The sequence below is a fragment of the Chaetodon trifascialis genome, chromosome 5 (genome assembly GCF_039877785.1).
Source record: "Chaetodon trifascialis isolate fChaTrf1 chromosome 5, fChaTrf1.hap1, whole genome shotgun sequence".
Classification (NCBI taxonomy): Eukaryota; Metazoa; Chordata; class Actinopteri; order Chaetodontiformes; family Chaetodontidae; genus Chaetodon; species Chaetodon trifascialis.
In genome coordinates, this window is record NC_092060.1 from 28,287,501 (window position 1) to 28,310,949 (window position 23,449).

The window sequence follows — 23,449 nt, forward strand, 5'->3', positions numbered from 1 at the left end:
CAGGACCAAACAGCCCATTGGAGGACTTTAAATGAAGGTGAAGTAATCTGATTGGCCGACCTGTCGCTGCTGAATTAAGGTGCGTGCGTGCGTGCGTGCGTGCGTGCGTGCGTGCGTGCGTGCGTGCGTGCGTGCGTGTGTGTGTTCAGCTGCATGAACAAAAACACAAGCACTCAGAAAATGCACACATAGGTGATGAACACACACAGCCTTTTTAAATTAGTATCATCCTCCCCCACACGCACACACACACGCACAGGTACCATCATTAACCCCTCTGCTGACCTTTGACCCGGCCCTTGTCATAAGGTTCACTCTGATTTTCTCCAATCCTGTTAAGAGCTTTACAAACGCTGCCTGCCTGAAAAGATAGATTACCAGCAGAGAGGAGGAACGGAGGGATGGCTGGATGAGAGGAGAGGTGGAGATGGAGGTGGAGGTGTAACTGATACGGATTATTGGACAGTGATCGTTTACAGATTACACAAAGTCACAATTAGCCAATAAATTCTGACCATTTTTCATGCCAAAAAAATCAAAGAATCCAGCGTTCAGGATGCAAAAGCCTCCAATGAAAGACAGACAGATGTTTAAGTGAAGGAGTGATGAGAGTCACGCCTCCGACCGTCCACGGCATGTGACAGGAAGCACGGGAGGACAAGGACAAAGATGGAGGGAGGAGGAGACTGTTTTCCTGTTTGTTGTCTCATCTGCAGAAAAGAGCTGTTTATGACTCGAATCCGTTCATGCAACATTAATGCAAACAGAAGACGGAGCTAATGGGCATCCATGAAAGATTAAAAGGTCACGTTCAGGAAAGAAGGTTACATGTGTGGAGAAGAGAGGGAAGACAGGAAGGATGTAAACAGAAGAGGAATGGAAAGTAAGGAGGAGATGAGCACAGAGAAGAACTGATGGAGCACATGGTGAGGAAGAAGAGGTGAAGGTAGAAGAGGGAAGCGCAGGAAGTGATGGATGTTTCACTGACAGCTGAAGCTTCAGTTGAGTGCGTGGTTTCGGACAGCTAGCCGATCCAATCTGATGGTTAGCTGGGATCAGCGTCCGCTGCTAAGTGCTAACGAAGCTATTGAGAACGGCCTCAGATACGCTGATCTCACGGTGATGGATTCAGTCCTGAAGCAGCAGAGGAGAGGCTGCAGCTCAGCATCCTGGAAAACAAGACTCTGATATCTGCAAAATGAGCTAAGCTAAGATAACTGGGTGCTGGCTCCAGCTTCATACTGAATAGACAGAAATGAGTGCAGTATTGTTCGTCTCATCTGACTCTAAAATGCACGTGCATTTCCCGAAATGTGGAAATAATCCTTTAAGAGAACAGGAAAGGGGAAAAAGGATGAAGGCTTGTCGTGCGTCTGAGCTAACATACATTATGAATAGAGAGCAAGATGGCCGCACGGAGGGCCGTGATGGATTGATGGATTGAGTGCAGGGCTTTTGGTGCAGCTAAAGGCCGAGTCCGAGTGCGGTGGAATTAGATACTGGAACAGCCGGACACCTGAGACTGGAACATCGCACACGCTGAGGGTTAAAGCCTGTTTGGTGGCAATTTAATCAGCAGAGGTCTCACAGGGAATATGGAAAGCGGTTACGAGTGCTTAAAGAGATTGAAAGTCCACATGTTGGACGAGTGACGACGAAGGACACGGAGGACATTTTGATGCAGAGCAGATGTCGATGCGGCAGCCTGCACTTAAAGTGACGTCTTGAGACTCAACTTCAAATTAAAACTTTAAATGAACTCTTGGTGTTATTGGCCGAAAGCCGTGTCCCACCTTTTCTTTCATCACCTTTTCTCTTCACCTGTCCGTCACCTTCTTTCCCTTTCTTATTTTGAAATGTGCTCAACTGAAAGTGAAACTGATGCAATCCTCTTAAGCCCGAGTGTCTCCGTAAACGCTCTCGGCCTCCCTCTTTCCATTATCGGCTCGACGCCCCGGTGTTCTTCCTTTTGTCTTTCTGTCCGTTCTGTCTCGCTGAAGCGTCGTCCTGAATGAAGCTGGCTGGCAGGGCCTCCACGCCGGCTCAGCTGCCACTGCTGCTCTTATTTCTGAGCTCTGAATCGGCTTTCCCCCTCCGATCCCATTACCCGGTGAGCCCGTTACCTGCAGAGTCAAGGCGGCAGCTCTCCACTCCTTTTAGCCCACCTCGTCTTCATCCCACCGCCATCATCGTCCTCTGTCACTCGCAGTTCCCCCTCTGGTCATCCAGGCGATTGATGCTGTTGATGCTGCTCTCAGCCCGGGTTTGAGTGCAGGAGGATTCAGGATGGTCGATACTGATCAAACTGCTTTTAAATGTTTAGATCAGGAAGTTTATTTGTTCTAGAGAGCATAAAGATCAATAACATGAGGTATTAAACTATGAGGGAGGATGATCCCACGATTGAATCAAAGGTGTTTTTTCTTGTAAAGAAAATCGAGAGTATTGAAATTGATGATATTTTGTCGTAGTCAGGTCTTTAAATTTTGCATCCTAAACACTTCACAGTGAAAACATTTAGAAACGTTTTGTTCTTCTCAGTGTAAAAATGGAGGCAACAGAAAATAAAGTGTAACAGCCAAAACTCTGTGTGACATTATAGGCCTTTAAAAAGCAGAGATGACCTTTACAGTCATGCAACGGCGCAGATGGAAAAAACAATTTCAAAACAATCAAACGAACGGTTCATTTTTCTGGAATTTGAGTTTGGATTTCAGCGGTCACGAGGGCGACGGGAAAGTTCTGCCGCTGACCTTTGAGCGGTGCTTTCTCACACAGCTCAACTCTTATCAGCTCGCTGTGTTTTTGCCTCCCGTTCATGCTCCGGCTCAGCATCTGTCGCCCTCCCACCGCTCTCGCTTTTCACTGCGCCGCCGTGTTGCCCTTCACTCGCTCTTGATTGGCCGTGGCTTTATCCATCGGCCAGTGGAACAGTCTGATTTAGCCTTGACTGCTAATCTGGCGACAATTAAGCGGGGCGCTTAGCGAGGAGGTGGCGTGGGCGTGGCGCCGGCCCAGGACACGTATGTGACAGATGGGTCGATGGGTAGATGCATCGACCTGCAGCCGAGGGAGACGTGATTCAGTTCTGGCTGCATCTAGCAGAGCGAGAGTAAAGAAAACAGAAGCAAACGCAGCTGGCACACATGCAGCGTGCTGCCGGTTAATCAGCCCGTCGTATCGAGAAAAGTCTGCTGGCTTAATGTGTGTATTTCCATCCGTCATTAGCCTCTTACACGCAGGGGACAGGCGAGGGTTCACCTGGGCTGCAGCTTCCAGATTTAGCCTCCGCCGCTCCTCCTCGCCGAGGGATGGTGTGATGGAGGGAGGGATAGAGGCAGATTAGGTTGCAGTGACGGAGGTTGGCTGGAGGTGAGATCAGTGTAACGGATCTCCCAGCAGGAAGGAAGGACCGCAGACGGACTGCAGTCCATATCATCACTGACCCACAGAAACTCTGAGTTAGCCAAAGGAAAGTGACTGAGTGGGAGATCGCAGTTGATTTTCACGTTATCAGTGGTGCTAACCACAGCCAGGCGGGCTTTCATTTATGGATTTTTTGGGAGTCATTAATAATATTTATGAGGGTCATTATAACAGTTATGAGAACATTAGTGCCGTTTTCTCCCCATTTTTGGGCGTCCAAGGTAAAAGACAAAGACAGAAGGAGAAGTTGCAGCTGTTCACTGATGTTTGAAGGTTGACAGTTAGCTGCTTTTGGTTTGGTCGCTGATTAAAATCAAAACTTCTTGTGTCTCAATGTGGAAGAAAACTTGAATTGAAACTGTTATAAAGACTCAAAGTGGAACTTTCAGAACTTTTTTTTATTGCCCAACCTGCCGCTCTGAAGCCTCTGAGGACTTCAGCAGTTAGAGGCGGCGGCAGATGATCCGACAGAGACGAGCGCGAGAGAACGAGCGTCTGATTGAACTCTGGAGCGTTTCTGAGCTGAGACTGGAAGCGGCATCAGCAGCACTCAATAACACTTGTTGTATTGACTGAAGGCCAGAAATGATTTGGAGACTCTGTGTGTGTGTGTGTGTGTGTGTGTGTGTGTGTGTGTGTGTGTGTGTGTGTGTGTGATATGAAGGAAGTGAAAGAGCACGTGTGTGTCTTAGACAAAGCGAGTGTGTGTGTAACAGTATGTAGAAATGTGTGGTTTTATCAGTGAGTCAGACTCTTCTGCTTCTCTGCCTCTCTTCCTCACTTCCTGTTGTCTGATTTCCAACAATGTGAGCAGCTGACAGTAATGAGGTCGAAGCTCAGAGGTCAGAGTGCCAATACAATATTCCTCGCACCATGGAGGGATATTGAACAGAAGTGCTCCTAAATTTGTCACAAATACTTAACTGGATTAAGTCTAATCCCTCATATGTAGTCAGAGCAGTTCGACTCAGATTAGTAATGCAGAACTTGGATTAACTATTATTGCAGTTAGAGCGAACATGAAGGAACACTTTGTGCACTGCACCACAAGTTCAGCCAGGCTCATCTCGAACCTTATTCGAGCGTCATTTCAGTGCTAAACCAGTAACGTGGCCTCTGTCTGTGACGGCAGCTCCGTCGTAAAATCGTAAAAGAAGAAGTCGGTGACGTAAACCTCTGTGCCTCGGTGCCTCTGACCCCAGCAGCGCGTTTCAGACGAACCATTAAAGCATGAAGGCGTGCAAAAGGAAGCAGAGAGAATGAGAATCACACTAAACTCATCGTTCAGCACATTGAAGCCGAGATAATTATTCGGTGTTGGGCTGTTCGGCTCAGAAAGTTATTTCAGACCGTCTGCGGTTTGACTGGCACGAGGACGTCCATCAAACAGCTGTCAGAAGTGCAGACTGCTGCTGGTTAAGTGTGTGCTGAAGGGCACCATAGCAGGGTACAGTGAGGGACGTTACACACACACAGACACACACACACACACACACACACACACACACACACACACACACACCCTGGAGCAGCAGCGATGGGAACAGCCAGTACTTTGGTTTTCAGCAGCGTCCCACTTCCTTCTCAATTGTCCTCATTTATGCTCCTCACAGCACACTCACAAACACACACACACACACACATGCGCGCGCACGCGTGCACACACACACATCTGCTTTGACCTCATGACTTACTGACTGGTCGCCTGCAGGTCATTGGCCGAGTTAAAGGAAATTAACTAAATGAATTTAGGAGGAAAATTTCATTCATCAAACCTTGTGTGTGTGTGTGTGTGCGTGTGTGTGTGTGTGTGTGTGTCTGTCTCTGTCTGAGGGGTCATCTGTGTCTGGCAGAGGCTCCTCAAGTCACCGGCAGCCTGTGGAAGAACTGGTCATGAGACCAGGATAAGAGCTAAATATAGACGCACACACACACACACACACACACACACACACACACACACACACACACACACACACACACACACACACACACACACACACACACACACAGCTGTCTGCATCTAAGTGCAGCATCTGAATGAACCACTTATCAAAGAATCAGATTTGCATTCTGGGTAATGTCTCCTCTCTTTCCCTTTACTTCTTCTCTCCTGGAGGTCCAGAGGGAGCCGAGTGACAAACTGCGTCTCTGCGAGTCTTTGACGATCAGACGGACCGAAACGTGTTTCATTTAGGAGAATCAAAATTTGGAAGGCTTCAGTCTCTCTTTCGGCCCGACGTTTTCCTCCACTGCGTCGCTTCAGGCTCAGGATTTACTCGTGTGTGAACGCATAGACGAGCAGCTCAATGTGCAGCGTTCAAAGCCTCCTCCACGAGGGGGCGCATGAGGGTCGATTCGTCGACACACCTGCAGATAACTAAATATCTCAGTGGATATTACAGGATGTTTCTCTGATCGCTGTGCAGAAACGCTGCTTGTTGGTGGTTCTGTGTTTTTTGTTTGGGTGGAGGAAAGTTTAAAGGTGTCACGCGGAGCTCCGGCAGCTCGCGATGAGCTTCTGTCTCAGCTTTCTGACATGTTACGGACTGAACGATTGATCGGCGTATTGATCATAGGTAACACATGGAGGCTTGAAAAGTGAGCCGATGAGGCGGAAGGAAACGAGCAGGACACAGCGTTTGTAGTGAGCCGCTCCCGCTGTGAGTTCACGTTTTAACTTTGTGAATGTGAAGCAGGACGCAGCTGAAAACACATGCTGGTGCTCAGTCAAGCTTCTCTGGATAAATAAAGATTAAACGACGTCAGATAACGATTCCCATTGATCTGCATCCTAATTTAGCTTCCCTCTGTACCCTTGTGAGTTTTCATTGTCTGACTTTGTACCTCAATAATCAAAAGGCACATAATTGGCTTTTTGTGGCCCTTATTAAACGTGGAGAGGGGCCGCGGGTGGAGGGGGCGTCCTTTTTGTTCCCAGTAATTAAGCACATCCCTTCTCTGTTGGCTGCAGAGGAGAAAAATGAGCCGGGAAGTTAAAATCGTGCAGCTTTCCCTTCTCATTACCTGTCAACAGATTACTCAGCGAGGCACAGGCGATGCCTCGTGTCATGATGGAGCGTCGCTTGTCAACGTGAAGAAAGGGGCCCTCCAGAAGGTCACGACGTTATTGGACAGGGTCCTGAGACGATGCACAGAAGAGAAGCAAACATTAGTAAGAGCTTTTTAAAAAAAATGATGCTGTGTATCAGCTGTTCCCCGCAGATAATCTCCTTGTTGAAGTTGTTGGTTTGTGCTGAAATCCAAAGAGGAGCAGCAGTTAGCGCTTCGCCTTCACCAGGAGACAAATTAAAAAGATCACGACTCGTCTGGATTGGCGCCTGCAAAGGGAAAATAAAACCTGCTCATTTCATGTCAGTGATGGTCTCGTGCAGGGTTCGCTCATTTCGGGGGGTCGGGAGTCAATAAGTTGAGCTGCGCTGCAGGGACGTCTGAGGTGTCATTTATAAACCACTTCCTGTCAAAGTGACCTCCAAGAAAGTGAGAGTTAAGGCAGTGGGACACTTAACGGAGTCCCCAGCCTGGCACTCTGCCTTATATCTTCCATGTCACTTCAATGTGCGAGGCTGGAAGGTGATTACAACTCACCAGCCGGCTCCTCTCATCATCATTTTTCAGCTATATGGGCTCGGCTCTGTCACTTAACCTTCACGTATACCTCTTCTCACATACCTCCCATTCGCTGTATCACAGCGTTCCTCAAAGACGTGTTTAAGGCGTTAAGGGTTTGCATCAGTTAGAGTTCAAATCCTGGTTCAGACGTCAGATAAAGTGTCGAGAACGCTAAAATATGTGTGCAGCATGTGTGATGTGATATGAGATGGTGGTAATCATTAGAAAAAAAGCCTTCTTCTCATGATTGGGATAAACTCACAGTCAAATTTTTCCATTCTTGCAGCAAAGTGTTGTTTTCCTTTTTGGTGAGGAAAGCTTCCAGAAGAGCTTTCACAGAAGACAAACTGGCATTGTGGAGCTATTCAAAATGAAGTTTTTTTATTTGAAAAACTCAAACTAATCAACTGATGCAGTAAATAAAACAAACTGTTTCCTGTAGCCGTGGCCGGTCATGAACCTCCGTCACATCCATGAATGTGAAGAGCAAAACTGAACTGAAAAAAGTAAAACCAGATCATTTTCCCTCTTTGGAGTTTGGTTGAAGTGCTGAATGAGTTCAGCAGCTCTGCAGCGTTTGAACCTGACGTTGTTGGAGTGTAAAACCTCTCCACCCTGTGCTTCGGCAGTTCAGAGCCAGTTAAACCAAACCGAGTTATTCAGCTAACCTGAGAAACCATCTCTCACATTCAGAGACAACTTCTTCTTCTTTCCTTCACCCTCCTGTGATGTACAGCCGAGGGTTGAGAGAGCTTGACCTTGTATGGTGGTGGTGGTGGTGCATCTGTGTGTGTCTCTAAAGGGAAGTTTGGACAGTCCAGAAAACTGGCGAGGACTCACCGGCACATGACCGAGCTTGTGACTGACCTTACATAACGTTACAAAGGGCCTGCTGTCGAGCTGCCAGGACAGCAGCAGCCGGCTTTGATTCGTCTGTGCGAATCAATAACGTGTCACGTTATGATCAGACCACGTCGTGGTGGCTTTATGTGAAGGGCTGACTAACGCCTGGATTCCCTTCATTTATCACAACTTGTGTGTTTGCCATAATTTATGGTAGAAAAAGTGGCCACTAAAGCTCAGCACTAGCTTTAGTTAGCAGTGAATCTGTGTCATGATTGGATATTATACTGTTTCTGAGCAGGGACCTGAGCACCGTGCACTGAAGAGAGCCAAAATTCAGCTTCTTTTGTTTGAATTTCTTTGACTTTTTAAAGTGCAGTAGTCTGATTGATGTCCAGCAGCATTTTTATCGTTTCTTTTGATCATAGTATGTAGCACACACTGTGCAGTATGGATTTAGGACACGGCATAATTACTTCAGGTCAGTTAGCAGCTAATTGCTAGTTTGAACTTTGAACTTGACAAAAAGTGCCCTTTTAACTCCACCTCCGGAGACTTAGCTCAACCAACGCGATAATTCCAGCCTTCACCAAGTTCTTGTGTAACTAAAACCCAACTCGCTATTCATAGAAAACCAGTGGAAAGACGTGGAGCGTTGCCTCGGCACCATGGTGAGGACGCAAACAGGCGATAACCCCTGAAGGAATGTGTCGTGTGTGCGGTTAAAGATAGAAGTGAAGGATGCAGTCCAGCACATCCACATGCTGGAGCGGAGTCTCGCTGGCCTTTCCATATCCACTCGCTCCTTTTAGCCCAGATAGCTCTCCCACGTGCAGGCCGGCTATAAATAGCGCAGGTTTAATGCGCGATTGTCCCGGCAGGCTTTTTATGACTGAACGGGCCAGTAGGTTTTCACTGTTGTTACTAAGGCGCAGATTAACCACAAATGGAAGTTCCCACATTTCATTTCTTTACACCTCATTCCCACAGTGCCACTGTTACTGCACCGCGATGCCCTTTACAAGCACACACTGGCAAGGAGATTATGGGCCTCAAAAGGCCAAAGGTCAGGGCTAACTTTGGCCTTCAGGACTGTGGATGCAGGTTCTGTGGATTTCTATGAAACCCAGCATTCACGTCTATTCTGCTGCCTCAGCACAGCTTTTGTGTTCCCACATTTAATTTATTTTCTCTGTTTATAAAAGCCCTTAAACTCAAAATGAACTTGCTGCAGTTTCCCCTGATGTGTGCCCTTTCATAACTTCAAAGGTGTCTCTATTCTACATTAATTTCATGGCCATTTGCTTAATCTGCCCATTCTAATGCTCCATTTAAGCCAGGACAGATTTCGACGGAGACACAGTGAGTGATGAGCTCAGTCCTGATCTGCTATTGTGTTCTGCCGCTGCCATTATCGTACATTCAAGCAGGAAGTGTAAGCCACTTCTTCTCCTCTTTATTTGCCTTTTAGCGAGCGGTACATTTGTTTTTCTCCCAGGGAAGGATGACGGAGCACTTTGGTGTTTTTCAGCCTGATTTACATTCAAACTTCAGACTTCTGGATTTCAGACTCTTTTTTTTTTTAGCTTAAGGCCGCTCAGTAAGGGATGTTCAGCTTCTTTTAAAGTCACTGCTCTGAATTTCGTTATGGATTCAAACATGCAGATGTAGGTAGACTCACACCTCTCTCGCTCTGGGCTCTTTCGCTGCCTTACTGGGCTAATCGTGTGATGACCCAGTGCAGGAGAGGAGATGAGCTGTCAGGCTTGATCAGCTTTTTCCTCTGTGTGACGAAACTTTCCTCACCAGAAAGCCGACGCCGTTGACCCTTAAACGACCCTAAAACCACCTGTTTCCCGACCAGCACCTCTGTGCAGCCGTTGTTGCCTTCTCTTTTGCGGAGGATGGCGGCCGTTGTCCGTTAAATTCCCACTTCAGACATGCTTTGGCATGTTTGTCGCAAGATTTCCAGCAGAGCGTTCATGTGTGTTTCTGAGCTCTGGTCGTAAGCATGTTTGAGGTCAGAGGTCACCGCACTCATACCGTAAATGATGTTCATGGACCATGTGCAATATAGAGCTGCTGGTAAAGGCAAATGAGAGTGGAGCAGTGAGTCCCGAGCTCCTCGTCTGCGGCGTCTGTGACTCATGTTGTGTAGCTGCCAGTGGCTTCATCATTATTCAGAGTCCGCGAACTCGCCGCAGCCACATTTCACCGGCCGCCTCTCGCCTCCTGCTGCTGCAGGGAGGACGTTCAAACGAGCGCCGCGTATGCACTGCTTGTGTGTGTTGTCATGCTGGGTCGTGTTTGCGTGTTGTTTTGTAGGCATGTGTGTGAGATGACATGTCACACGGGCCGGTCTCTGCCGATGCATGTGTTGTCCGTAGACGGACGGTAGTCAGTGAATGTGACGCAGATGCCGTCGCGACATGTGCAGCCTGTGTGTGCGCGCTACCTGTTTCCAGGTGCAACATGTGTGCACGAGTGTGTGTTTGGGAATATACGCATCATGCCAAAGGATGTTTTTATTGATTGACGGCTGCAACGGAGAGAAGGAGGGAGAGCGAGGCTGAGTGGAAACAAAGAAATCAATCAACCTGTCTTCCCTGTTTATGAGGAGGAGGAGAGAGAGGAAAGAAGAAGGGAAGAGAGAGGAGAAGGAGAGAAGGACAGGGGATGAAAGAAGAGGGGGGAGGAATAGAGAAGGGAGATGAGGAAAAGGGAGGAATTGAAGATAGATGAGGAGAGGGTAAAGGAGGAGAGAAACAGGAAGAAGGAAGGTGGAGAGCAAAGGCGACAGAAAAGAAGAAGAGAGGGAGAGTGATGCTGGAGAGCAGAGGAAGGAGGAGAAGATGAGAAAAGAGGAGACAAGGTGAGGATAGAAGAGAAAGGGAGAATTTAAAGAAAAGAGAAGAGATGAGGAAAGAAAGATGACAGTGAAAAATGGGAGGAAACAGAGAAGGAGAGGAGAAGAGTTAAAGTTAATATTAGCAGGGGAGCAACAAGATGGGTGGAAGAAAAAGGAAGGGAAGAGGAGAAAAGACTAAAACTGAGGAGAAAAAAGCAGAAAGGATGGATGAAGAGGAAAGAAGGATGAGGAGTAAGAGAGGAGAAAAACAAAGACTGGAGGTGGAGGGAAGGATGCTGAAGGAAGGAAAGAACAGGTGAAGGAAAGAGGAAAGGACTCAAGGAGGGAAAGTGAAGGAAGGAAGGAGAGAAAGATGAAAGAGGATGAAGGAAAGGAAGGATGTGCTGAGTGAACGAGTGGTGGAGGGGGATGAGTCAGGCGCACGTGAGAGGGATGTGAGCTGCATGTTAACGAACACACACACACACACACACACACACACACACACACACACACACACACACACACACACACACCTGCATCAGCAGCGGGAGGGAGAGGAAGCAGCGGGAGGGTCTTATAGAGGGCATCCTCTCCCCTCTCCTCTTTCGTCTCCTCCCACCGTCCCCTCTTCTTCTTCTTCTCCATCAAGTCACGACTGCCCTGCTCATCTCCATCACTCCTCCTCCATCGCTCTTTTTATTCTCTCTTCTGACCCACATCACCGCCTCACAGTCTTTTCTATCCCTTTCCTTCTCCTTCCTGCAGTCACTCTTTTCCTTCCTTGCATCCTTTCCTTTTCCCTGTGTCCTCCCCCCTCCTCCCTCCTCTTCCTCCATCCCTCCGTCCTCTCTTTTCTCTCCACTTTGTTGATTGCTTCTTTGATCATGTCTGTGAGACTCTGCTCTGTAATTTATGAAACCATAAGTGATATCAGCTCGTGTTATCCATCCCTTGACCCAAATAAACATACACACACACACACACACACACACACACACTGTGAGGCAGAGTGTACAGTTTTCTACAGTAGCGCTCACAGTGTGTGAGGTTCTAGATCAAAGCCCGACGAGCAGCGATCATAAATACACCGTGATAAGACGGGCTAAGTGTTTTCTGAAAAACAGCTTTTGTGGATGATCGGAAGTGCAATGTGTGTGTGTGTGTGCGTGTGTGTGTGTGCGTGTGTGCATGTTCGTGTGTGTTCTGCAGACATGACTGGTGATTGTGAAGTATTGTAGATAATAATAAAATATTTAGAATTCATTATTATCGGAGACAAAGACAAGTCCGAAACAAATCCACTATAATGAAACAAAAAGGCTTTTTTTTCTGAGATGAAAGAAAAGTGTTGATGGAAAAGCTTTAAGAACACTTTCAAATTAAAACAGCGTCAAACGATGAGACTCAGTAACTGATGATCAGACGCTGCTGTGCAGAAGAGGAGATAATTATTTTACTGTAAGTTCATCATTTATGTATGAGCTGTTTGCTGATGAGTTTTTGGGGAAATGTGAGTCTGTAAACTGCTCTTGTGAGCTGGTGATGCAACTTAACAAATGATGATGAAAATGTGCTGATTAATCCTGTTTACATGTTGACTATTAAAAGTTAATAGTTTGCAACCAGTTCTTTTTTTAATCCTAAACATTTTCTCGAGTTCAATAAGCAGCATTATCGTTAGCTAACAAGTCTACACCAGGACAACTAGCTAATAAACAAGAATCATTTTAGCACATTTGCACAGCTGGCTGACTGGACTGTAAGTTCCCTAAAATCACTTTTAATATATTTTACATTGGGGGCCTTAAACCTGTCAGTTGAGCAGTGTGGTGGCTCTCGTAATGAGGTTTTTATGCTCTCAGGCTGCAGCATCAGTAAAACCTTGTGACGGTACATAAATAGCTAGAAACTTTCTATCAATACCATTTGAGTTTGAAATATTCTCATTAACACTTGAATAAAGTTAATTCATGGCCGGGGACAGAATATTGACTCACAGGGTTGAGGGACAAAATGCCGAAGAGGAAATGTGGAGTTCAGTCATTCAGCTGGAGATCAGATTACCTCTGAGGAAACCTGAGAGCGGCAAAAAACGTCCCTTTGATTCAGTTTGAGAGATGGTTGGTGCGACTGGTTGACCCTGCTGCTCGCTCAGTGAGATGAATGCCAGTGTGTGTGTGTGCGTGCGTGTGTGTGTGTGTCTGTGTGAGTGAGAGAGACATAAAGGCTGCTAACAGACCATGCAACAAGTTCACAATGCTAAAAAATCCAGTACTATACTTCCCTTCCTCAACATCTTCCTCCTTCATTCTCCTCCCCAAAGAGGCCTCAGTAACTTCCCTTCACACAGTCAAACCACACACACTTCCTGTTCTTCTTCTTCTGTCTGTTCTCTCAGTGACGTGGCTCATGTTTCTGTCTGAATTTAGCCATGTGTTGTGACTTCAGACCACGTGGCTGCTAACTTCTCACTGGAACTTCGGGGTTTCAGGGTTCTGAAGAGGTGAATGTTTCCGAGGGTTTTAACGGGTTTTATGTGTTGTGAAGAGCAGTTTCAGGATCCTTGCTTTCAGGCTTTCTGAAGGTGGTTGTAGAGGTTCTTTAGGGGGTTTCGGGCTGGCTTAATGGTTCATTGAGGGGTGCACCAGTGTCTTTAGCAGTCATTCATTTGGTCATTCATTAGAGTTCTTATAGCAATTCATGGGTCATTGGGAGCTTCCAGGTTTCTTTGAAGGGGTCCAGAGAACCTTTGGGGGTTTTAAAGGAGTCTTTGTGAGCTGTAGTGGTTCTTAAGGGGGTTTAAGGGTTTTCTGGAGAGGCTACGAGACTCCCTGAGGGAGTGTCAGAAGTCTTTGCCAGAAGGGTTCTTGAGAGGAGTTGAGTCGTTCTTGAAGAGGTTGATGAAAATGTCACAGGGTTTCAGGTTTCCTTTAAAATGATTCAGGGATCCTTTGGGGGTTAAAAGAACCCTTGTGAGGGTTTTAAGGATTCTTGATCTGCTTCTGGAAATTTCCAAAGAGGTTCTATGGGATCAAGAGGCTGTTATATGGATTTGTGAGGGACTGGAAGGTCCTGGGTGGAGTTCAAGGGATGTTAACGGGATTGAAGGGGTTCTTCAAGGGAGTTTCACAAGAGGGTTCTAAAGTCCATAATGAGGTTTATGAGTGTCCATCGATTGAAAGTATATTTGATTTCTGTGAATGAATGAAAACCTTTCACGGTAGTAAAGCAATGCATGACTGCAGGTGAAGTAAAGTCTCCATTAAATGTTTAGTGCCCTGACATAATCCCATGTGCAAAGTGCAAATTATTTACCTTTGAAACTGTACACAGTTCACGAGTCGGTCGACTTTCCCGACTGTCTCAACCACAGAAAACAAAGATTGATTAACCGTGCGCCACTGTGACCAAACAGTCCACAGATTAAACAGAGCATCTGATTTCACTGATTAACACACCCTCGAGCAAAGCGGGGAAACTAATCACCTGAAGACCTCCTGGGTCACGGCTGCACTTTGTTGTGATCCGCTGGGAGATGTGCCGGATAAATGCATGGAGACGTTTCCAGATAAGCGCTGTTGGTGTATGTGACATATTTCCTGACTAATCCTGCATTGTGCCGGAGCAGATGCCTCCATTGGTTTCAGTCTCGAACCTCCTTTCACATGAAAGTCTCATTATCTACTGTATAATGAGTAGCTGTTGAGAGACGAGGGGCTGTTGATGAGAGCTCCTTGGACTTCGACAGTGAGCAGTGTAATAATATACAGTATATGCCAGATGATGGAGGCTTTTATCCAAAGTGCCTCACACTACTTCAACTGCATACATATTTTAGAAAGGGTGGCCCAATGGGAACTAAACCCCTAATTCTAACAATGGCAGTGCTGAGCTGAGCGATCAGCTTCACAGAAAACACCAACTTTGGCAGTCTTATGGAGGGAACAGGATATTTCCCATGTTTGGTAGCTTGTGTTTCAGAGAGCAGTGGTTACAGAAACATCATTTCCTTTGTGATCGCAGAAGAGGCACGAGTGACGCATGCAGACTTGTTCATTTCTCACTGAGGATCTTTCCAGCTGTGATCGGCACCTCCAGGTTTTCTGGGTTCATGTTTTACAAAGTGACTTTTGTAGCATCTCAAAAAAGACAAACCGCCCGGGAATTTGCTTTAATCTCGATGTTTGACTAACATGACCTTTCCCTCTCTCTGCTCTCTTTTTCCGTCTTCAGTATGGGGAGGAGGAGGTGTGTTCGGACCGTTTGGACACTGACTTCCCGGACATCGACCTCTCCCAGCTGGACACCAGCGACTTCGACAGCGTCAACTGTCTCAGCGAGCTACCGTGGTGCAGCGATCAGCCGGCGGACGCATCACCGGCCTCCATCCACTATAGTACAGCAGATGAGCTCTTTGAGGTGAGGCTTCTTCACCCAAACACAGTTGAGCTGTTCAGTACAACAGATGTTTCAGCCGTGGACACTTTGTTCGGCTGCATGGGTGAGGGCTGCTATTGAAATGCAGCAGAAATAAATGCAGTCATGCTTGTTTGAATGTGTCAGAGCTACAAATGCAACGTTAAAGGCACAAACAAGCTCTTGCACAAAAAAGAATCCCCTTCGACAACAAATTCAAGTCCAGATTGCTTCAGGTTTAAGGCTAATCCACAAAGCTGGCACCCTGAAGCTCTACTTAAACTGGAAAGTTCCAAAATCCGATTTGATTTTGGAAAAGAGTTCAGCTGGACCCCTCAACACAACAACAGTGATTCAGCAGTAATACAATGCTCCCTAAATGGTTGAACCCATTGCTTTATGCCTTTCAAAGTTAATATGTGCTTTAAAATAAATTATGAAGTTAATGTCCCTCAGGGGCAGGACAGGATTGTGTTCTTCAGCTTGGGTTCAGGTCATGGGAGAGATGAGGGTGGCTTGCTTTGTCTGAATGTTTTACTTCTAATAAAGTCTGTTTCATAGAAGTGTTTTAAGTGGGTCTTCAACAGAATCTGAACATGCAGATGTGGAGCAGAACACCTCTCCATTGGTTGGTGTTCAGAAGTAAAAGAGCCCTCTGAATGGCTTCACAAACTCGTGGGGCCAAATTCCCCAAATTTTACTATTTGACCACCACAGTTATCAAAATATCTGCGGCTGCAGAATTGATATATACATTGTGCCAAGCAACAGGAGCGCTTATTCTTTTCACCAGGACGTTGTTTTACTAAGTCAGTGAAATCTTTGAACAGCACACTCATAATTGCCCAGACCTTTAATGAATCTTGGCTTCAGGATACAAGAGCCTGAAACAAGTCTGAAATTTGGAGTTTACAGCATGTCTCAGAGGATGCTGCCAAGAAAGTAGTTCCCTGTTACGCTGTGTGTAACAGGATGGTGGAAGCAGTCCACCGGTTTGGATCGGCTCGGCTGCATCTCCAGGGCCAGTGAACGCCCTGAGGCTCCGGTATCAGGCGCCCTTGCTGGATGAATTCAGGGAATACCCTTCTTGTTTTTCTCGATATGAAAGCGAACCCTGGATCATTGATTGTCTATAGGTTTCCAGCCCCAGCGATGTCTCGTGGTCCCATTACAGAGGCTAAATTGAGTGCGTCTCAAGAATAAAAGGACGACAACAAAGAGATAAAGTAGCATTTAGGTCCAGATCACTGGCTATGTAATGCAACTCTCCTGGTGGAAATTACTCTGATGCTGTGACGCATCGCAGAGTATTGGTTAAATGAAGACAGGCAAGGCATGATGGGAATGCAGGATGGCGTAGACTGTCTGCACTCTCCAGGTTTTTATTCCTATTTCGATTCCCACTAGCCGACGCCTGACTGACTGTTCGTCGTCCCGCCGTCGACACAAAGCTTTACGGCACAGTTGCCATCTTTGGACAGCGTCAGTCCTGCATTAACAGTAACAGAGACTCGTATTGACGATAAAATCTTTATGAGAAAGATGCAACAACGAGACGAGAGAGGACGAGACATGAAAGCAGGCGCGTCTGTCTCTCCACACTGTCTCCTCGGTTCTTTCTTTCTCATACGTGGTTTTCCCTGCTGTCTGTTATTCTTTTCATTCTCACTCCACTTTACTTGCTTCTTTCGGCTCAGTTTCTTTTTTCCCATTAACTTTCAAACTGCTTCTCATATTTCTGACTGTACGCGTAGATTTATTCTTTACACTGCCCCCTGTATCACCTGCATGAACCTTTCCTGAGAACAGGGGATATTTTTCTCAGCTTGCCACGTCTCTGCTGCCACCCACCAACCTCCAACCGCTGCATATTATATGTTAGCCAATATTGTATTGATCACAGCAGAGCAGACGGTCAGGCTTTCCGTAATAAACACGCAGTAATGAATAGAGTGATAAGCAGACGGATGAAGCCCCTGGTGTCTCTGTCTCTTCGATGTCCGTCAATATGCCACTTATTTACAGTCGCGCATTGGAATCTAATCCCATGTCGGGCGGGATTGATCTGTGTTGTGTGTGGGAGGGCTTCATTTAACCTTGGACAGTGCAGAGAGAGTCAGAAAGGTTGGGCTCGTTATATATTGTTCCTAATAATCATTGTGCTGTATATGAGTATATTTTCTAAAGAAGTAAATAATTGCACATTATGCTGACTTCTGTCATTGATGGAATTTTCTTTTCTCTGTTGCCGTCCGTCTGTTTCTTTCTGACACAGTGGAATTGATTTATTATCCAGGAAATCTAATTAATATCTATCCAATCTAATTAATATAATCAGGTAATATCTGTGAGTGCTTTTGAGTGTGCAAACACACTGGTAATGCCAACAAAGCCTGTCTGATGATGATATATGCACAGAGACAGACGGAGACAGATAAAATGTAAAATGAAAGAACGTTTTATGGGTAATTAGATTCAAACCTGAGCCTCTGGTGATGTAGCACTATAAGGAAAAGTGAGTAAATCGGGCAAAAAATAAACGTAATTAAGCCAAAAAACAAATGAAAGTATCATGAATTTCATTTATACCCCTGCAAACTTTAACTTTGCTGACTTGTTGGTATGTTTCTGACGTCCTGCTTCACCCAGCGAAGAGAAAGAGAGGCAGCAAGCCCGACAGAGTAAATGTAATAATAAATAGTTTGGCAGCCGGGAACAGATAGAGCTGGATGATAAAAGGGAGAGACAGATGAATGGAGCTTGGTGGCTTCCCGTAGGCCAGCCATGCTATCACCTCTCCACCAGACTCTGCTCTCAGCAAGATGGCAGCTCCACAACAGTAAACAACCCCCGTGTGGAGGGAGGGAGGGAGGGAGAGATGGAAAAAGAAGAAATTTTGGACTGAAATTACAGATAAACAATATTTTCTGCTGATTATCTCTAAATTTGACCATTTTCATGGTTGGAAATAGTATGAATACCATCATGTGAGTGGAGAGCCAGAGACTCAAACCTGTCCTGCTCTTCCTAATGAGGTCAAAGGTCAGCGCTGCATTATCCCGTTAATAAAGAAGTTCGAAGAGAAGCAACAATGGACTTAAGATAACAGCTTATTAGAGTGAAGGGAGGACGAAGATAGAGCAGAGGGGGCTTCCAGGAGTGACTCAGCAGTGACACAGAGCTCCCAGAAGACTGCTTCTGTCTGCTGACGACAATATTTTTTATTACGTTCCAACGGTCTTAATGACTCAAACGTGGCTCTTATTTCATTTCTGTGGATTGATGTTTAGGAAATTGCATTTTTGAAATCTTTATCCATCACTAAAGCTTGTTTGTGTCTTCAAGCCTTGTTTTCTTGCTGAATGGCAGCGACCCTCCAAATAAAACCGCGAGAAAAACAGTATTGATTTATGTCGCTTTGAGGGTTCAATTAGCTGTTGTGTGGTGTCTTCAGGACAAAATATACATTATATCTGTAAAAATGTCTGGTAGCATAAAATGCTGCAGTTATCTAAAACATCAATGGTGGGTGTGAATAAACGATCGACAGGGCTTCGTGCAAAATGTTTGGAATTAGAGGAAATAGACCAGAATGCAATGCAGCTACAGGTATTTTGGCTTCTTCCCTGGAAAATCTCCTCTGAGAGAAAGAAGTTCATGATGCTTTCCGGAAGTGTCGTTGAATTCTGGGAAATGTAGGAAATCACTAATTGACAAGGCAGAGTCCTGGAGATTCTCCAGGAAGTGAGTTAATAACGAATAATTGAAAGTTGGTTATTGACCCTGGAATCAGAAGCTGACGAGAACTAGAAACTCGTCATTTCTTCGCTTCACCGTGTTCTCGCTGTGTTCGACTCCCTCCAGATAGAAGAGGAGAATGCGGCTCTGCTCGCCGCTCTGACCGACAGTTTGGATGGCATGGTGGATGCCGAGGTGGGCGGGCTCCCCGTCTTCCCCGCCCTGGAGGAGGAGCCCGACCAGGAAGAGGAAGAAGAAGACAGCCTTCCTCTCACGGCGGAGGACTTCAGCCAGTCCCTGGGGGCCGAGACGGAGGACCCATCTCTCGTAAGAAAACCTCTATGCTCTCTTTTACCTTTGCTGTTGGATCAGATCAGAATGTCTCCATGTCCCTGAGGGTCTCTGACCTCAGGTTTGGAAACCATATCCCCCCATTTAAGAGCGCCATCTTCACCTCAGATACTCCCACGCTTCTTTCTTGTCAGTTTTCTGTGAATCAAAACCTCTCGAGCAGCTGAAAAACCGCCGCCTGTTAGAGTGGAGCCTTTCATACATGCTTCAAACACCCACACACACACACACACACACACACACACACACACACACACACACACACACACACACACACACACACACACACACACACACACACACACACACACACACCCGCACACACACCCGCCGCACTGTGCCTCTCTTTCCCATGCTCTCCTCTCTCTTCCTCCCCAGTATCTTAATCTGTGTCGCGTTTGCTAACCTTGATGTTCCCCTTGTTGGCCTGCAAGGTTCAAAGTCTGCCTTGAACTCCAGGAAAACAGAGCGCTGAGACACACAGTGACCTTTCATCCACTCCAGTCCTCTGCGTATGCGTGTTGTATTTCTGAAGATCACGTGTGATACAAAGGCATAAAGGAAGGTTAAAATCCTTCAGAAACATTACAGAGTGAATTCATGTAAGAATTCAGTTTCTTTTTGGGAAATGATAACAACGATGATTCGTTTGAAATTAAGGCCAGCACCAGATTCCAGTCGGCTTAGTTTAGGACTATTTGGGGTTTTTTTTTATTTGCACAAGCTTAAATCAAACAGAAAAAAAGGGGAAACATCTTAAAACAAGCTGACAGAGTTCATTACATCTACCTACTGTATATAATAAAGAGCAATTAGGAAAGATGGGAGAAAGTAAAACAGTAAAATTCCTGCATCAGTTCCTCCTGTAACAAACGGAATAGTTCAGAGACTGAAGCTGAAGGATAATTCAGCCACAGCACGACTTGGATTTGATTCTTTAAGGTTGGTCTTTATTTCGAGTTGGCGACATCCCTCCCGTGCTTGAACTCTGGACTTCGCTGTAGTGATCTTGTCGTGTTCCCAGATCTCAGCAATTACTTCGGTGAGCGCCGTATTATCATAATTGATAGATGCGACGACGCGGGCTGTGATGGGCTGTCATTTTCCTGGATCAAGTTTAGCTGTCGGGATCAGCGAGGATCCTCGGGAGTGTAGTAATACAAACGTGTGTGTGGTCTCGCAGCACGTGCTCCACTTTATGTGTTTGCTTGTTTTGAGCCCCATTCCTCCCCCTTTCTCCCCCTCTCCCTCTTCACACAGGGCTGCTGGATGCCTCTCTCTCTCGGCCCCATCGTTCCCTGAACCAGACTTCTAGGAAACATCCTTGTTTTTCTCCCCTCGCTGTGCTCCCCTCTGTTATCAGCCTCCGCCTGCACCTGAAACGCGTCACCCCAAAAGCACTAAACCTGCACCTCGCCGTACAGGAACAACAAATTGCCGTATCTCTTCCCAGTGAATATTGTGCCCTACTTTCCCCGCGGTTCGCTCCGCTGTCAGAAGAATGCAGGCTTGCACTCGGCTCTGGAGCTTAATTGAAGCAGGAAGCTATTTCGCTGCAGTAAACTACTTATGATTACTGCTGTAATGCGGCCTTATTGCACTTGTCAAGATGAATCCAGCCCGCTTCCTTAATTTGACTTAAATTTCACAGCAAATGGGCTGCTTACAGGGTTTTCTTGTGCACTGATTTAGTGGCAGTCTACAAAGATACTATTGTTTGGCAGCCATGAGTCATGCTGGATGGCTGAATACCTACAGCGTAAATATTCAGCGAGCTGCACTGCCTCCCCATTAGCGATTACACACCGAGTCGTACTATAAAACAAGTCTGTCAGTGAAGTCAGAGGAGGTTTGTTAAGCTTTACAGTGAAAGGCTGGATGTGTAGCAACAGGAAGTAAACTAAGAACAACAGGTCTCAACAGGGCTGAGTGTGAAAGCTGGCTGAGAACTTTCAACTGGTGAAGAAGTTAGAGGTGAAGAAGTAGAAAGAGCTGCTTTTACTGAAGTTTTTCTGAAACCTTTCCAAAGCAGTGTGGCTCTGTGTCTGGCAATATGTCATTCAGTCAGTCCAACACTTTAGTCCAAAAATAACTTAAATATTGGATGAATTGCAGTGACATGTGGTCCAGATATCCACACTGTGGCCATAAGGGTGACTCCTAATGGTTTTGTGGATCCCCTCAGTGCTCCTCTACCCCCATCATGAGGTTGACCCTCGTGGTTTTGAATGAAATCTGCTTCAGATATTCATGTGCTGACATCTGCTGAAAGAAATGAATAATGAAGTACCGTATGAGTACGTGGCACCTGTAATCTCCTGCTTAGATCGTGCAGACATTAAGAAGCTGGGATCATGTGTCATACCTTTATATTTATCTCAGGCTGCAGCACCACCGTTACAGGTAGCATTACAGGATCTGACTGGCGTCGGAGATACAAATGACCAGAGGAAGGGACATTCCTTCCAGATTGGTGGAAATGACTGTAATGACCTCAGGTGGTTCAGTGCAGGAGTAAAGACAGGTTGGCAGTTGAGGAAGCCGCACAGCGATAGCCTTTAGCTGGTTGCTAACGCGATGCTAGCATAGAAACCGCAAACAGGACGCAGCAGGCAGAACTGGTTCTGTTGCTGTGGAATGCCGCAGAGGTTTTGTTTAGTCCCAAACAAAAAGTCAGCGATACAGTGAGGTCAAGCCACCACATGCCATCGTCTTCAAAACACTGTGGCCCCACACATGACTGGCCTGCCCTCGCTTCACCTTGAAGACTCCTTGGTTATCAGTCAGCCTCTGTCAAAATAAGAACAAGGGTATGCTGGTTAATCAGTCACCCCTGTCACTTTTCTTCATCTGACTGTGAAGGTCAGGTGACAAGTGGTTGGTTGTTTTCTGTTGGATAGTTACTGAGAACCTGATTAACTACAGTGTAAGTCAGTGTGGAGACCCTCCATCATGCTCGCATCATCTGTCACTTCCTGATGTGATCATAATGACTTTGGGCACATCGACATCCTTTGTGCATGAAAGCCGAGAGACACTTTCTTTACCATGAAAAGGACAGGAAGCAGACTGGGAGTAATGGTGTGAGGTTTAGAGTCAGGTGGGAGCTGCGTTTGTTTTCAGTGACACAAATTCAGTTTGCAGCTTTGAACTTTGTGTTTTAGCTTAAAGGTTTTTCTGCCGAAATCCTCAATCTAAACATTGCAGAGTTTGTTCATGAACTGCTCGTTTGTGCGAGCCTCAATGATTAACTGTGCTGTGCGTTTCATTGCTGCACGCTCATGGTTTATCCTGCATACGTGTGTCATCTCAGCTTGCTTTCACTGCAGCAGTAGAGCTGAAGAAGTCTTTTCTATCCACAGACACACAGCGCTCAGTCAGCGGGTTGCTTCATTCCTCTGACAGCCGGCAAGATAACGCACTTTTCCAAAAGTTTCCTCGCATATATGCAGCTCCCTTTACTGTCACGCAACCACACAGTTCTACTACTGCTACTACTACTACTACTACTACTACTACTACTACTGTTGCTCTGCTCGGTTACCGCTGCAGTTCCTACCTGCACGTCTCTCTCTGTTATTGCTTCTTCAGCTTCAGGAATAATTTCCCCTGGGCATCGTCTCAGCCCGCCTTCAGGCAGCAGGTTTCTGACTAGCAGTCAAGCCTTCAGTCGCTTTGGGGGATTCAGAGTTTTCTGAACTTACGGGATCATTTACATGTCAAAAACACTGGTGAACAGTGCTGGATGCTTTCCCCAAAAGCACAGGAAACCCTGTTCTTTCCACTCAAAATCGACCGAAAACGCACAGATTTGACGTAGGAATGTGGTTAAAATGTCATTTTGGATTTTGCGAGTGTTGCTGTTAATCCCGCAGCTTCTTCTTCTGCACTGATGGACACATTAGTGCCATTTCTGGCGTTTCAGATTTCCAGATTGTGTCCTGATGCAACACTCTCCATCTTCTGTTGGTAACTACACTTCTGCTGCTATTACCATTCACCTGTAGCAGCCACTTAGCTGTCGTAATACCAAATATTTCGCAGCTTAAATTGCTGTTTACATGACTACAAGTAGGCCTGCCTATATTTATGTCAGAGCTCCTCCGTGACCTGGTGTTTTTCTTCTTCTGCCCGGTTAATTAATGTTTTCCAGTCTGGTATCTCCTCTGCGAGTCCAAAAAATGAAGTAAT

The 23,449-nt window shown here is 46.1% G+C and overlaps 1 protein-coding gene across 2 annotated transcripts in view; it reads left to right on the forward strand.

Moving 5' to 3' along the window:
* Window positions 1–23,449, forward strand: part of ppargc1b (peroxisome proliferator-activated receptor gamma, coactivator 1 beta) — an 84,986-nt gene that overhangs the window by 40,238 nt on the left and 21,299 nt on the right. For both annotated transcript variants that reach the window (XM_070962266.1, XM_070962267.1), the window contains exons 2-3: window positions 14,987–15,172; window positions 19,034–19,234. In XM_070962266.1, coding sequence (XP_070818367.1) covers window positions 14,987–15,172; window positions 19,034–19,234 — 387 coding nt within the window. The remainder of the gene's footprint in view (window positions 1–14,986; window positions 15,173–19,033; window positions 19,235–23,449) is intronic.